The following is a 17,361-nucleotide window of genomic DNA, read 5'->3' as shown; positions in this document are numbered from 1 at the left end:
AAAATTTTTCTAGTAAGTTCTTTAACTAATATAATTCACTAACACACTTAACTGAAAATAGAATTAAAGTTAATAAATTAATAAAATACACACTGTATATCTGAAGTAAGCAGAAGCTAAAAAACAAATGAAGTTATAAACAAATAAATGAGATGAAGTAATTAGTCATTTTTTTCATATGGAAATGGTATGAGACACAACTCAAAAGTATTTTAAGCTATTACCCAATATAAATATTACAACGTACAAAATGGTAAAATTTAAAGAATAATAACAGTAAGCATTAGGAAAAAATTAAAAGCACAAATTATTTATAAGGCAATCATCAGACCACCTAAAATAGGAGACAACATGATACAGAAGGAAAAACACAGGCTTTGGATAAGATCTGGGTTCAAATCCTAGTTTTTATATTAGGCGTATGACCCTGAAAAAGTTACTTAACCTCTCATTGAGCCTCAGATTCCTCATATGTAAAGCACACTTAATTTAACTTATAGGGTTATAAGAAACAAATGAGATCACATACTTAAAGTGCCTAGCACAGTGTCCAAAACCTGATGGAACTCAAAAAAATAAGTTTGTTTCTAATAATATTATTCTGTTATGCTACCATTTCCTAAAGTTATTCTAAATATTTCAACATAGCCTGAGGTCTCATTCATCACTACATATCCATTAATTAACTAAGAAGGGAATAAATATTCTCCTTGTTTTATTTAATACATAAAAATATAATGAAAAATAACCTATTCAATTACTCAGCAAGAGTGAATCTTTCTAAATTTATTTCAAAATACTTGAAAAGATAAATTTTTATGAAAACTTGAACTTAAGATGTAAGAAATTGATTTCTAAGCCATTTTCCTTCTTTCCCAGAAATATCTTTTCTATAAAAAAAAAAATCATTATTTACTAAAATTAGCCTTATTGACAGGAGGACAATGGAGGGAGACACTAAATTTTTTCACCCCAAATCTTTAATAACTCTAGTCATAACTTTTTCATCTTAAATGACTCTTCTCATTACATTTAAAGGTATTTTAAACTATAACAAAAACATAAATTTATAAAAACTCTCCAAACTAAACTTGAGTAATTCTTAAATATTACATAGAAATATTTTCCCATCACTAAGTTATATTATGTTCCCATATGTATTTTGTCAAATGCAGTAATTATATCAATTTCTTTCCCTTGTTACTCTTCTATTTATTTAACAAGTATATGTATAACTCCAGCACTCTCAGCTGGAAAAGGTCAGAGTGATCTGCACTTTAAAATATATATATTCTAAAACTGCCATTATTTTGGTTCAATTTTAGGCATCATATTACATTTACTTTAAAATTTTAAATAACACTCTTTAATCAAGAGAATGCAATTTTTTTTAAATTTGAGAAATACCAGTAGGCAGGCAGATTTAATCAAAGGTAGTTCTTGTTGAAATACAGACATAAAGGACTGGGTTCACCCAGGTACTTCTACTTTAACATTTGAATGAAACTTTTCTTCACAGGACTTCTTTGATTCAGCCTCTCCTTAATTCTACGTTAGTACTTACAGATTAATCATTGCCTTTTGCTGACTAGCAATACCACTAGAACAGTAGCTTTTAACTGGCTTTGGTATGTTCGTGATATTGTTTAAGAAATTGTTTTTAAAAGTGTGGGATTAAGTGTTACTGGGCTACGAAGTGTCACTTTTGGGAAATCTGCATCTAAAGATCATAAATCTCAGAGTGATGTGTTAAGCATTATAAGGCCATATACATGTTAAACACATAAACTTTCACCATTCTCCCATCGATAAGATATAGGAGAAAGGAAAATAGGAATGAATTAGATATGGGTTATCTATATTTATGCCTCATAGCTTGCTGACATGTTACTATTTATGAATAGAATGGCTTGTAGATCACCAGCTAAAGAACTCTAAGAAAGAGATGCAAATTGAAACATCACTATAACAATTTTTTAAACTAAAAATATGAAAAACAGAGGTCCATTTCACACAAGGAAGGTTAAAGACTGCAAATAATTGTAGTCATAACAAAATATCTCCTATAATACAGTAAAAAGGACAAAGGCTAGCATTTTTGAGCAAATATATTTATTACATATCTCAGAGCTTATCATATGCTGACAATTATATAAGAGATTTACAGGCCAAAGACACAGTAAAAGAAACTGAGAATGTTTATCCTGAAAGAGAAAAAACTCAGGGTAAATATGAACAGTCTTCAAATATTTCATGTGGAAAGAGGAAAAATTTATTCTGTGTAATTCCTGAGGAGAGAACTAGAACCAGTGCATATAAATTACAAGGAAACAAATGTCAACTCAATAGAAAAGCTGACTTGTAAAGAAATATGCATACCCAATACCACCTAGCAAGGGCTGTGGATCACTTTATCAGGGTTGCTTCAAAGGGGAGTCTTGGATGAAATGTTAGACTAGATAATTTTCAAAACATCTTTCAAATACATAATTCGATGTGTATCAATTAGAAATACGCTCATAAGAAAATAAGTCCTTCTTAAACGTTTTTTCTAAACATTGACAACATAATTGTAGAAAATGATATTATTATTCCTTTACTCAATTACCATTTATCAACTAGCCTTGAGTGAATTTAACTTTAAATATTATCTCTCTGCAATATACATCATTTATTAAACAAAATAATAATCTTTTAAGCAAACATTCCTCTCTAAGTGTCTAGCTTTATAAAGTGAAAGTAAAACATTTTGACTATCAGACCACATTGACTATAGACTAATATTACTCAGATCAAATGCAAGATAGACCAATACTGTGTTAATAGGCCACTCAGAAAAATCTCAAATCCTGGCTTTATCCTATAGTATGCACTATACAAGCTAATATTAATCACATTTAAGCACACTGAACTTCATTACCTCTGAGTTAGCATATTCTGCTTGTAACTTTTTGCACTCATCTTTTAGTTTTTCAGATTCTTTCTCACGTTCCAAGGTCATGTTATCCATTAGTGTTTGAACTTGGACTAATTCTTTCTTCAGCACAGCAACATCTTCTATACCAGGTCTCTGAAGCTGTGAAACAACATATTTTGATTAAAAATTACAGTGAAAAACTAAAATAATATACATATTTAAAATAGTTTCACTACAAAGAAATCAAAATGAAAACAATCTTTAACATCAATTACTGGAATCCTAACATAGAACACTGATATCTACCCCCCTAAATAAAGGGAAAAAAGAAGTCAAGGACAGATCCAAGATTGTTAAGCCTGGGGAGAGTGTTAAAGATGAAAGCTAGAAATTCAATCAGAAGTATACTAAAAGTAGGTGGATTCATAAAACTAAAGTGCAAAGGAAGATCAAGATCAGAGATGCAGATACAGAAACTACTAGAATGACAGATGATATTTAGATAGAAACAACAAAAATGTTAAAACAGTAAGGTATATATCATAATATTCCATTTTTATTTTAAAAAATCATATATTATTTATATATGTAGGTGGTACAATATAGGGAATTTTTATTTCCTCCATTTCACTCAAACTATATTTTTAAAAATTTTTTCTTCAGAATATGTATTTCATTTTTAATTTAGAAAAGTATAAAAGTCCATCTCAATAAATGGTTCTCAATAAATGGTTTCTAAATTACCAGTTCAGTCTTCAGATCTTGAATTATAGTTGCCTCTTTGTTTAATTCTTCCGTCAGATGTGTCACTTTTTGTTCGGCAGCTTCACGAAGACTCCTTTCTTCATCATATTTTGACTTTACATCTAATTAAAGATAGTTATATAAACATTAGTTTCATGACATTAACTCTAGGGAAGAATAGTTTTATAAGTTCCTGTATATTACTCTGCATATCTATGTATCATTCTAATTCAAATTCACATACCATAAATAATCATAAATGTATACAATAAATCTATACTTCTGATTATAGTGAATGATGAACTTAAAAATAATGAAATGTTTTTGTCTACATAAATTCTACCCAACCCTAATTTACTAATTACCATTTTAATGTATACTTAATTATATATAATTATTTGCTAAAAGCATATAATGTTAAAAATGTAATTGATAGTATTAAGCAAATGTTAAATCTATAGTATTTAATTCACTTATTTAAAATGTTGATTTTTAATCTTTAAGCATACCACAAAAAAATTCTCTAAATTGCAAGTAGAATCTAAATTCTCTTCTCTAAATTGCAAGTAGAATCTAGAGAAAAACCAGTCCCTTGAGGGGAGAAAGAAGGAGGATAATAAGATAATCTACATAGCAACTCTAATATCATTAAATTCCATTAATCACCACTATAGTGTTTAACAAATGTTTTACCACACTAAGGTGATATGTCTATTTCTAGGGTATATAATGGCAAAAGTGCAATGAGACTGATTTTCTGGCTAAAAAATTCTGACCCAATTTACCTGCAATTTCAGTAGCAAGTTGGGCAGCTTTCTGCTCAAATAAGTCTTTCATTTGCTTAATATTAAAATTTTCTGTTTGGGCTTCTTCTAATTGTTGTTCCAAAGATTGTAGTTCTGCAAAAAAGTGTAACAGTTATTCAAATACAATGTTAATTACATACGGTAAATTGTTATTATTTGTAATCATTATAGTAGTGAAGATAATAGACATATAGACAATAGAAAACATGAGTCTGTTAATCCAATTGTAAGTAGAGTATTTTTACATTTCAAGAACTAAGCATATCTGATTCATTTAAGTCACAATTTATAAACACAATAGAACAAACGAAAGGAATATTTAGAATCACCACCAAATAATCTATGAGTATTTGTTTAAAAGTTATTTTGATTTCACATTTCAGTTACTTTCCTACATCTATCAACTGACCAAAAAAGAATATATTCTGATCCTCTCATAAAATTAGTAATAAAGGAAGATGAAATTAGAAATGGTTAAGAGCAATTAAGGTCTTGAAAAAATTAATGAAAATATGTAGTCAACTCCTAATACTTCATCATAAAGAAAAGAGATTTCAGAGAGAAATTAAATGTAACAGCTAACCTCAAAATATAATTCTCGTTATTCATTAAGCATTCCTCCAGTTAAAGATGTTAAAAAGATGCTAGCTTCATCAATTTCAAAGGCCAAAGACTATCTCACTCTTAAGATAGACTTAAATTTTCATTAAACAACCATATTAATGTAATATTCCAAAATTTTGTCTAACTTCAGATTATAATGAACTAAAAAAAACTAAAATTTTAGTTAACTGATTAAATTATAAAGTTTGCATATAACTTTCTAAACCTAAAATATGATCATTACCTCCACTGTTTTAGAAGCATAAAGTATAACCAAAGAACAAAATTAATTTAGCAGGCATCAAGAAAAAAAAGAAGTATGATAAAAAAGAAAAAGAAAATTGAAAAAGTATCCACTTTCAAGTAAAGTTACCTGCTGATGAATCAGTCGACAATCCATCAGGTTTAGACTCCTCAATGAAAACAAAAGACATAAACAAAGGCATTAAAAGGAAAAGACAATACTGTTACAATTGCCAATGTTAAAAATCTCTGAAAGTCACATTCTATCAAGTAAGTAGCAAGATTTTGGTGAAAATTAAAGTTTGGTGGTTCCCATCCCTTCAGCCCTACGAGGTACCAGTAGGCAGACAAGCATAATGATCTAACTTCATTCAGTTCACTGGTTCTAAGGCAGATTTTTTTGTATAGTAATATATATAAAATTATTATGGGTCTTACAATAGATGACATCTTAAATTCCATAAATTCAGTAATAAACAGTATAAATTATTACAATTATAAATATAGATTCTAAAACAAATGCTTAAGTCAGCAGGCAAGATTCAGTCCTATTGCTATGTAGTTTTGAAATGATTCCAAACACTTGACATAGTTTGCCACGTGGATAATGCATACATTGCTATAATAAGAACTCGGGAATGTTATCTCCCTACATTTGAGCATGTGATGCCTGTAATGCCCCTTATGTGAGAACTTGGAGTGAACTTCCCCTCCCCTTGGGAATGTTACATCAGACCTTTTCATTCCTCACATGGGAACTACTGACCTCAACTACTGGACTTCAAAATACATATAAACCTAAGAGTCTGACAGACACTTTGAGAACTTAGGCCATTACATGCTGCACTCGGTCAGCTGCTTCTCTGAGACTGACAGCTTAGGCTGCGACAGGGCCACACTCCAGCGCGTTAGCCTTTGAGCTTTGAAGACACACCTGCCAACACCTGTATCGCCCTCTACCCGCGAGGGATCCCTGTCCTCACAGATCTCCACTGTTTTAGACACCATCTGGCCAAAGAAACCACTCATTAAAAAAGGTACACTTTAATCGGACTTTACTTTCCACAAAGGCCTGCTTCCATCCTAATAGAATAACTAGATGCTAATAATTTTAGAACCCACTCACTATGTGGTTATAGATTCCTCATCTATTGATAATTCCCTTTGAGATTTATGTTATTCTCCCCCACTTCAAGCACTGTAAACCTTAGAAAAATTGAGGTTTGTGTGGCAATAAACCATGTGATTTGTGAAATCACACTTTGGTCATATCCTTATTGTAACTATATAAAACACTTATAATATTTGAAAATTTGCATAAGTTAAATTATGCCATCAAACTATCACAACTAAAAAATGTGGCTTTAAAAACATAAAATTTTAATTCAGAATCATAAATGATCTTTAAAAGAAGCAGAAATAAAGAACATATTCCATAAGCTTTAATTTATCACATGCATTAGGAACAAAATATATAATGTTGACATTATTTTCATATTTTAAAGAATTATACACATCTGAAAGAGTTTAATAAGGCATTTCATAGTATACCTGACTTTCTATACCTAGACTTATACATATTGACTGCTAAGAATCATCAGTATTTAAAATACATTTTCCCCCAAAGGTAAATTTTCTGCCAAAGTAATTTATACCATAAATGGTGGAGAATTTAATTAAATGTTTCAAATGTAAAATAATCATCTCAAATGTAGTAAACAATTTCCTCTGTTTTCAGGTACAGAAAATAATACAGCCCATATTTGAGTAATTGTTAATGGCATCTATACAAAACACAAGTAAATGAACTATAAGTATTTTAGATTACGAAAAACTTCTTTAACGTTGACAGAATCCCCAGTTAGAGAAGCTGAGTAGTAATAAGATTTGATATCTTGTTATTCATTTGTTTTTGTCTTTTCCAGTCCAAAGGACAACTATTGGTGCAAAGATTAAAAAGCAAAAAAGACTGACTAAAAGTCTCAATATGCTAAGATAATGTGCAAAGGGATCATTAATTACTTCGTAAAAACATTAGAACTATTACTGAAGGGTATCTATTATTGCAAATGATAATTTGGTGAAATTCATTACTCTTTGAATCTTCCTGTAATTTTAGCACAAAGTCAATATAATTTTAGCTTAAAACTCATAATTGGTTAAGGCATTTATTTGGAAAATATATTAAACTGTAAAGAATCTAAAATATCAAAATAACCTCACTCAGAGATAACCCCTTTCTATATGATAGTGATTTTCTTCTGGTTTTTTCTTTTTTTTTTTTTTTACTGCACTGAGGTATGATCTTATGGTTTTTTCTACGTATTATTTTTATGTCAGAAAGTCATACGGTATATGTGTGTGTATGTACATATACACACACACACATTTTTATCCAGTTTTTTTAAAACCTAGCATTGTTAATAGAACAGTTTTCCCAGTTTTCAAACAATCTTCACTAACATAAATAGCTCATAATATTTCTTTCTCTACCAAATAGACATTTCCAATTTGTCCCAAACACAAATACTTTGAAGAGATTCACTACTGTTTGAACCTACATTTTTTAGCCATTAAGCTATACTGTCAAAAAATTAGATTAACATCACCTGGTATAAAAAAGCAATTCATAAGTACCACTGATTCTTAATGGGACACCTTTAAAAAGTTATCTTCACTCCCCATGTATTCATTTGTATTCATTAAAATTACAAAGAATTTACACTGTAGGCTATTAAATACAGAGAAACAAATTAGGAAGTTATTTATATCAGGCTGCCTGCTTACAAAAAGGTATTAAGCTTAATGTTAAACATAAAAATAAATAGCTAATAAACATGTTTTAAGTATTTAAAAGCAATTACTTGCTGCTGCAGCCCTTGATATTTCTCTAATTCTTTCTTTAATTCTTCCGAGTACCATTTTTCTTCCTAATGAAAAAGATTTTTAATTAGTAAATTTTAAAGACTTATTATCTTGAAACATTGAAAATAAACAAGTTTTATCATTTTTATTCTTACCTTAAGGGAAGCCTGTAGGTCTTGGACCTCTTGTCTGAGTAGTGTTATATCATCTCTAAACATACATGGGGGGAGAGGAATTAATAGTTAATATTCTTTAATTAACAACTTGGTATCTTAACAAATCATGGCTAGCAACTGCATATTAATATTTTAGTTTTCTCAATTCTTAAAAAACTACTGAAGATTTTATCTATAATGACATATATATAAAGTCCTTTGAAAAATAATTTTATTTCTAAAGCTCATTGGTTATAAATGGAAAAACATTTTCTCATGGAATAATCATATTACTGGAAGTATCTGGGCCAGAAGCAAAATGTCTCTTATTAATTTACTAATAAGTATCAATGGGTTCCTCCTGCAGTTAGCATAAAATCTAAACTCATTAGCAAGGACTATAAAATCTGCACAATCCAGTCCCTGCCTTATCACTCACTCCTTCATTCATTTAGCTCTAACAACAGTGGCTTCTTTCAGTTCCCTGAGTGTGACATGTTCTTTCCTGTCTGAGAGCCTTCTCAAATTCTGTTCCCCTCACCTAAGAGTCAGACTGAAAAAGACTGGTGAGCCAACCACCCTAGGCCCTAATGCAGGAGAGAGATTTCATGAGAAAACACATTTAGGATTATTATTCTGGATGTCAGGAACATATCTTCCCCTGTTGGATTGAAACTTATCTTACAGATATACTCAAACATGTGCAAATGATATCTCTACAAGGATATATACCACAACGTCATAAGTGCAAAATAGTGAAAATATCCTAGTCATCAACAGAAGAATAAAATTCCACACAATCATTAAAAAGAATGAGACAGCTCTGTCTGCATTGATGTAAAAGAATCTATAAGATACAGAAAGAAGCAAAAGGTATTTGACAATGTAGAATTGCCATTTTTATGTAATTACAGATATTTATACATTTATATGTACACAGATAAAGGCATATGCATACACATGCATAGACTAGCTTTGGAAGAATATACAAAAAACTGATGAAAACAAAGTAAGAGGCTAGGGAAAAGGGGGTGGCAAAGGCATAATTTTCACTATAAACCTTTTAGAACCATTTGAATTTTATTCTAGGTACCTATCATTTACATACATACATTTAAAAATCATCTAAATAAACTACTAATGCATCAGTTTTCATATATTTGATCAACGTTGATGGAATCCACATGAAAACTAATGAACAGAGAGTTTTAAAGCAAAAAGGTTTATGATTCACTCAAGGCATTTAGACTTTTGATCTAAAACACATGTCCTGCCCATAGTCAATATATTATCCAATGTGTTGGAGGAGTAGAATATAATTGTCAGAAACTAGAGAGGTGTAGGAAGACAGGAAGAGGAGATACAATAAGAGATAAAAATGGAAAAGTACTCACTAACTATCCCACATAAGCCATGAGAAACCAGTAAAAGTTATTATTTAGAGGAACAGCAATCAAATTTGCATTTTAAGAATATTATTCTAGCAGCAATATGGAGAAGTAATTGGAGAAGTATAGACTAAATACAGAGAGCCTACTATAAATAGTGAAAAATATTATTGAGTGAGATATGATAAGGCCTAAATTAAATAAGCTGTAGCAGTAAGGATGGAAAAATTATGAGAGCTGTCAAAAAAACAGAAATAACTTTGTGATAAATCAGATGGAGGAAGCAGGGGAAGGTGTGTAAAAATGAGCACACCCAATTTTCTGGCTTTAGCAACTGGGTGATCAGATAATGCCGCCGATCACCAGAAGAAGTAACAGTAGACAAGGAGCAGGTTTAGAATATAATGAATTCTGTTTATAAAATTTCAGTGATAAGATGCCATGGAACATCTAACAGAAGATACCTAGCGGACAATTTAGGAGATAAATCTGGGTTGGAGATATAGTTTAGAAGGAAGTTATGGATGTGGATATTATCCCAGGTAGGTCATATAGAGGAAGACCAGCACGCAAAACAGATCAAGAAAAAAAATAATCACAACGGTATATTATCTCAGAAGACTAGAAGGAAAAAGACCTAGCAGAGTCAAACTTTGCAGAGGTTGTGGCAGACCGTCTACAAAGATGACTGCCATCAAGTTCTTCCCTTCCTATATGCAAAGTCCACTGCTCCACTGAAAGACAAAGTTTACTTCCAGGCCTCTTCAACCTGACCTGGCTCTGTGACTACATCAACCAATAGAATGTGGCAGATGTGATGCTCTTGACACTTTTGAATCAGGCCTAAAGAAGACTGGAAGCTTCTGCTGCTTCCCTCTTGGAGTGCACTTTCTTGGAACACAACGGTTGGTTTATTAAGTCCAAGCTGCCACATAGAGAGGCCCATATGAAAGAGAACTGAGGCCCGTGGCCTATAGCCCCAGCTGAGCTCCCAGCCAGCATCCAACACCAACGTCCAGCCATGAATGTGAGGCCATATTGACCTTCTGGCTTTCCTACGACCACAGACCACATCACTTAAACAGAAGAACCATTCAGTCAAAGAATAACGAGAAAAAATAAACTGCTATAGTTTTAAACTACTATAAGCTTTGGGTGGACTGTTAGACAATAATAGATAACAAAATTTGATGTTAAGTAAAATAAGAACTGAAAATAATCCAGGTCACTATTGGCCTTTGAAGGAGCCCTTTCAGGAGAATGATAGAGCAGAAGCCAGTCAGTGAACTAATCACTAAATGAAAAGTTAAGAACAAGGGTAGACTGTGGATGCTTTTATGTTGCAAGTTCATATATTGAACATGGTCTAATTCATAGCTGCAAATGCAACTGTGTTAAGTTGATATTAAATACAAAGACATTTATAATGTGATTTAAGATAACTATATATATTTTATCTATTTCCTAACAAATGACAAAGAATACTAGCCACAATTATTAACTTATACATGAAAATACCAAAGAGCATTAACAGTCATGTAAAAAGAAACATCCATTCTTCCCCAAAGCACTAATTTTCCCACATATTTTAATAAATTAAATGAACTATATTTTATAGTTCTACATTATCTATAAACCATAAAGTTATATAGTTACCATACTTCTCCTCTATGTACTATTTTTGTGTTAGAGCAGATTAATAAAACAAGAAGTATTTTTTTTTCAAGGAAACCATGAAAAAAACATTTTTTACAAGTAGAATGAAATCAAGCTTTTTTCCCTAGTGTGCGTAAAAGATGAGCATTTTCGCCAATAGCCGAAGAAAAGCAAAGTTATATTCTTGGATGATGCTCTAAGTTATATTTTAGTTTAGTTTTAGCTCTCAAAATGGTCAGGCTAAACTGTCAAAAAGTACAATGTGTATGCGTGCTTATTATTATATTGATGATTATAAATGACATTTTTTAAAATTTAAATTAAAATTTAAATTTTAATTCTTGGCTAAATTCATTATTTTAACACCTTGCTATAAAATTATTTAAACAAAGCATATCATTCTTTATTAAGCAGAATATGTTAAATATAATTTAACCTTCTTTTGCTAACTCACAATCTCCATTAAAAATACAATCTCTGGCCAGGTGCAGTGGCTCACACCTATAATCCCAGCACTTTGGGAAGCCAAGGTGGGAGGATCACTTGAGGCTAGGAGTTGAAGACCAGTGTGGGCAACAGAGCGAGACCCCATCTCTAAAAAAAAAAAAATTTAGCCGGGAATGGTGGTGCACACCTGTAGTCCCAGCTACTTGGGAGGCTGAGACAGATGGATCCCTTGAGCCCAGGAGTTTGAGGTTGCTGTGAGCTATGATGATGCCACTGCACTCTAGGTAACAGAGAGAGATCCTATCTCAAAAAAAAATAAATGAATAAAAGATAAAAATACAAGTTCTGTACCATGTTGTAGATGCTGGTATAGATAGTTGCTGATCAAGGACCGAATAGGTTATAATAATAAGGAAAGAAGGCCATGCTAATAGAGGACAGATTGAAATTAAATACAAAAAAATTACCATTTTCATAAACTCATTAATCATGATTAAACCATGATATCATATGCACATTCTATAACAATATTACACTTCAAAATTATCATACCGTACCGCTTCAAAGCAATATTAGCCTCTCCTCCATGACTTGAATCATTACCAGCATCATGAACTGCTTCATAGTGTTTGAAAAGTTCATCAGCAGATCCAAGAGATTTCATACATTGGGGACATATGAAGCCCTATAGAAAGAAGCAGAATAAAAGTTTCAAAATAGCATTTAATATTGCAAAATCACAATTTACATATTATGAAATATGGTCAAATGTCTTATTCTTACCAATGGTGCCATTAAGTAAATTGTAATTTACGGTGTTAATCCCAAACTCTAGTATCATGCAAAGGTACTTCACTGTCTATTCTGGTTGAAGTTTACAAAATACAAAGAAAACCCCTGCAACCATCTTTTAGGTTGAATAAATTGATGGCTAGAATACCAAATTCTAATTTGAAAAGTTCTAATCTAGAAGATTAGTTGAAAAGATTTGCCATCAGATTCTTCTTCTCTCCAGATATCCCCATTTGTAAAATAATACCTGTTTCAATCTACTCCATAGAAATGCTAACAAAAAGAAATTAAGAAGATGAAGCACTCTGATCACTGAGGGGAAAAAAGTAATAGAGTAAATCATTCATAATTGCCACAGAGTTCAGATATCTACAGTGGTAGAGAAGTATTCTAGTCAGTAAATTTCCTTGCTAACCTAAGGTTAACACAGTAAAAGTCTAAAATTAATGTACAGCCCCATAAAATATAAAAACTTATAATTAATCCCAGAATTATTATACAGTTAAGACTATCAACTAGAGTGCTATGTTAAATATGCTGATATAGATCCATGTTTTATAAATTTGAAGTTGTAATTCATTAATGACTCATGAAATCTATCTACTGGGCTGGAACTTTTTTTTAATAATACTCTACTAAGGATAAATAATGTTTTACTAACTTTTGTTTTCGGTGATGACAAAAAAAGTCATCTTATTTCCACTTATTTTCCAATTTCCATCTTATTTTCCACTTATTTCCTAAGTGGCTGCCATCAAAAATATTTGAGAAGCACTGGTATAGACAGACAGTTGGTTGATGTGGGATGGAATGTGTAATAATAATAATGACTATTTTTTTATTGAGTCCATACTATATGCCAGGCACTTTTCCTACATAATCTCATTTAAATCTCGCAACTCTTTATTAGTAAGCATTATCATCACAATTTTATAGAAGAAGAAATTAAACCACAGAAAAGTTAAAGGACTTTTCTAAGGTCACAAACCTAACTAAACCAGAATATGCACAGATCTGTTGGACAAATCCCATGTTCTTTCCAGAATGCTACACTATCTCTTGAACTCATTGACTTACCCTTATAAGTGACTTCTTTAAAATAAACTCTTTTATATGCTAACTTTTTAGTGACTTTATTCAATAAATATTAGTTGATTATAATTTCAAGTGTTGTAATAGTTCCGTGTAAGATATAAATGGTAAAACAAAGCCTCAGCCATCAAAGAACTGAGGAGGCAGAATATATACGTGTGAAAAAAAACAAATATATATATGAAAAAATACCTTAGTTCATGAAACTGAATTAATGATTAACCAGATGACATTAAAGCTTACATTGTAGCACCTGAGTGCTAAGCAAATTAGCAAATCAAAGGCTAACATGGCTTTCTCTCCAATTGTCTGTTGGTCCTATAGAAAATTATTTACTCAATTTCTTATCCTTCAAATTGTCAGTAGTATTCAAAATATTACATATTTTTTCAGCATCATCAACCCAATATACAATAGAAATCTCTCTCAACTTTGAATTACTCTTTAAACATTTACATTCAAAATTTTTATGGATAAGTAGTAGTTCCTCACACTTATATACACACAAACATTCAGACATATATACCCCACATCAAGGGTTTTAAGGAGGCCTTACTCCACAAATTTACTTTTTAAAAATATTACCAGATGTCAGTTCTGAAAACATTACCAGCCGGTCTTTTGCCCTAATCCACAAGAATATCCTCGTGCAATCTATTCTACAGGAGTATTTAATAAAGAATATTTAATTTCATTCATTAAATGAAAAACAAAATAGTGATTAGCAAAAATGTGATAAAGTTATTACAGATACAATTCTGTTAACTCAAGGCGGAAAGAAATAAGCTTGTTTTGTTTTTATCAAGCACATTATAATTCTAAAATGTCCCTCTATTACAGATACAAAAATAGAATGGAATGTGTGTGAGGGTGGTGTGCGTCAGTGTATTTTCACACTGTGAGCAACAAGTAAATACATGATGACTTTGAAGGTTCTTTGGAAAGTAAGTTTTGTTTTATGGGAATATACAGCTTTTTTTTTTTTTTTTAGACAGAGTCTCACTCTTTTGCCGGGGCTAGAGTGTCGTGGCGTCAGCCTAGCTCACAGCAACCTCAAACTCCTGGGCTCAAGCGATCCTTCCGCCTCAGCCTCCCGAGTAGCTGGGACTACAGGCATGCACCACCTTGCCCGGCTAATTTTTCCTATATATTTTTAGTTGTCCGATTAATTTCTTTCTATTTTTAGTAGAGACGGGGTCTCGCTCTTGCTCAGGCTGGTTTCGAACTCCTGAGCTCAAACAATCCGCCCGCCTCGGCCTCCCAGAGAGCTAGGATTACAGGCGTGAGCCACTGCGCCTGGCCTGGAATATGCAGCTTTTATATATAAGAATGATTATCCTCTCTTTATGATATAAAAACCAAAACACAATTCCCTTTAAAAATCACTCTTCTCCAAGGCTCTTTCAATGACCTCCCCCTCTTCTGACTCAACATTCTCCTTGGTATCTAATGATGCAAACAGTTTCAGCCATCACTTACATGCCAATGACTCCCAAATCCACATGACTAGCCAAGAATCCTCTACAGAATTCTTCTGGATCTTTATAACCAACAACATCTATCTCTACCTGCATCCCATATGCATTTAAAATACAAAAAGTCTAAGACTCAATGCATTTCCCAAACCTCTTTTTCTCACCAATTTCCATCCTTCACCTAAACTAGAAACCTAAATATTATGCTAAACTATTCTTCCTCAGTCTCATTTCTAATAAAACACTAAGCCTAAACATTTCGCCTTTCCATCTTCTCATGTCCATCGTCACTGCAGCTGTCCATGTTCAGGCACTTAGTATCTCTTGTCCAGACTACTGAAATAACGTATCTATTCTTCCTTCTCCCTAATTAATCTTCCACACAGCTGCCAGAGGAATCTTTCTAAAATAGATTCTTCAGTATTCTTCACTAACCTTTATCATCAATACGGCACACATACATGACCATTCCCCTAGTGATCTACGCAGTCTGATCTCCAGACAACTCTCACTCTACACAACATGCTTCAACGATACTAAAGTACCTATGTTTCCCTGAGCACGCCATGGTATCTCAAATTTCTGTGCCTTTGCATATACTGCTTTTTTTCCTCCAACTGCACCGCCATTAGCTTGTCAAGTTCCTACACTCACTATAATACACAACACACTGCATCTTTTCATCTATATTCTCTTAATGGCTAAAGTAGTACTTTGAACATACTATATTTTTCTACATTGTATATTTATTTACTGAAATAGGAATAAACCAAGGCAGTGCAGAACTTGGCAAGAAACAGAAGATCTTTAACAGCTTACAGATTAGAAAAGCATCCAAGGGGACAAAATGAGCTATGCCGTAAGTTCTCTTAACATGTAAAAAACTAAAAATAAATAAACCTCTGCTCCTTCATTGGATGCTGATGCAAACAATGCATATCTTCATTTATCATTTATGCATATTATGTTGCAGAAATAAGACTCACTGATTATTGGGGATACTGATAAGTAGACAAACATTACCACACAATGCTATAATACCAGTATATATAAAGGACTATGGGAACACAGGAGTAGTATTTGGCAGCAGTTAATCAATTACCAAAAATTACATACACACACATGTACATATTATGTATGTATCTCATACCCATCTCACTGCAGCTGCAATCATGTATATATATACAAAAACATGTATGTATAAATATGTGTATATATGAGACATTGGAATTAGGTACTAAAGAATGAATAGGACATTGCCTGGCAGAGACAAAAGACAGGCATTCTAAGCAAATAGAGGAGCATGAACAGAGGTGTGGGAAGCACTATTCAAACAGTCATGCACCAGCTGGGAAACAGGGGGCTTCCAGGTGTGTTCCGATCACAGAGCCAGAATAAAGGGTAGGGGCACAAGAGGTGAATGAATGCAATGATCCCCTTTGAAACTCTTGAAATAAGCAAAGACAGTAGTATTGAGGATGTGCCTTTGGAAATCAGAATACAGTGATGACTTTAGGCTCAGAGACATTTGGTGCTCAGCATTGTCTTCTAAACGAATGAATGCTCCCAGCCTACATATTAATCTAGCTGGTGTAACAACCACGATGTTTCATAATGGCTCTACATCATGCTTAATTTGGCATTCTTAGATCTTCTGCCCAGTAAGTGTTGTACAATACTAGTAGACATGCCTTTAGTGCAATAGAACATGAACCCCTGTAATATTTAGCCTGCCATTTCTCATTTGCATCTCAACTTCTGTGGGTCACTAGAAAGTAAATTATAAAGTGTTCCTCAGAGTCTACATCCCTATTATACTATTCAATCTTCACAACTTTGGCTTTTGGACTATTGTCTCTATTTCCAGGTTTTAGCTCTAGATACCTTAAGAGTACCAGAAAGCTAATGATCGCACTGAGGTATGCCATACCTTCTTAAAGTTTCCAAATATTACCAGGTTAATATCCCAAAAAGAACTGATTCATTCCTAAAGAGAAATTTTAGAAATCAGTAATATGTATTTCATTATAGAAGTATTCCACATATGTGAATTTTTCATGTAATTAGAACTTGCACATTTAAATAAAACTTAAATTTTGAGACATTTCTGATAAAAACAAATCTTTCTAAAATAAATTTACCTCCTCACCTTCTTAAATAGATGATATTAAATCTTTG

General features: G+C 32.2%; 1 protein-coding gene across 1 annotated transcript in view; it reads right to left on the bottom strand.

The window, feature by feature from the left end:
• Nucleotides 1–17,361, bottom strand: part of EEA1 (early endosome antigen 1) — a 133,498-nt gene that overhangs the window by 80,955 nt on the left and 35,182 nt on the right. Inside the window, exons 2-8 of the mRNA XM_012663994.1 lie at nt 12,382–12,509; nt 8,334–8,388; nt 8,178–8,243; nt 5,444–5,483; nt 4,447–4,560; nt 3,662–3,783; nt 2,921–3,076 (exon numbers count right to left, since the gene is read on the bottom strand). Of these exons, the coding sequence (XP_012519448.1) occupies nt 2,921–3,076; nt 3,662–3,783; nt 4,447–4,560; nt 5,444–5,483; nt 8,178–8,243; nt 8,334–8,388; nt 12,382–12,509 (681 nt within the window). The remainder of the gene's footprint in view (nt 1–2,920; nt 3,077–3,661; nt 3,784–4,446; nt 4,561–5,443; nt 5,484–8,177; nt 8,244–8,333; nt 8,389–12,381; nt 12,510–17,361) is intronic.

Source organism: Propithecus coquereli, unplaced genomic scaffold (genome assembly GCF_000956105.1).
Source record: "Propithecus coquereli isolate 6110/MARCELLA unplaced genomic scaffold, Pcoq_1.0 Scaffold85, whole genome shotgun sequence".
In the NCBI taxonomy this organism is placed as follows: Eukaryota; Metazoa; Chordata; class Mammalia; order Primates; family Indriidae; genus Propithecus; species Propithecus coquereli.
The sequence above is the reverse complement of the archived record's forward strand: the minus strand, read 5'-3'. Positions and strand labels throughout refer to the sequence as shown.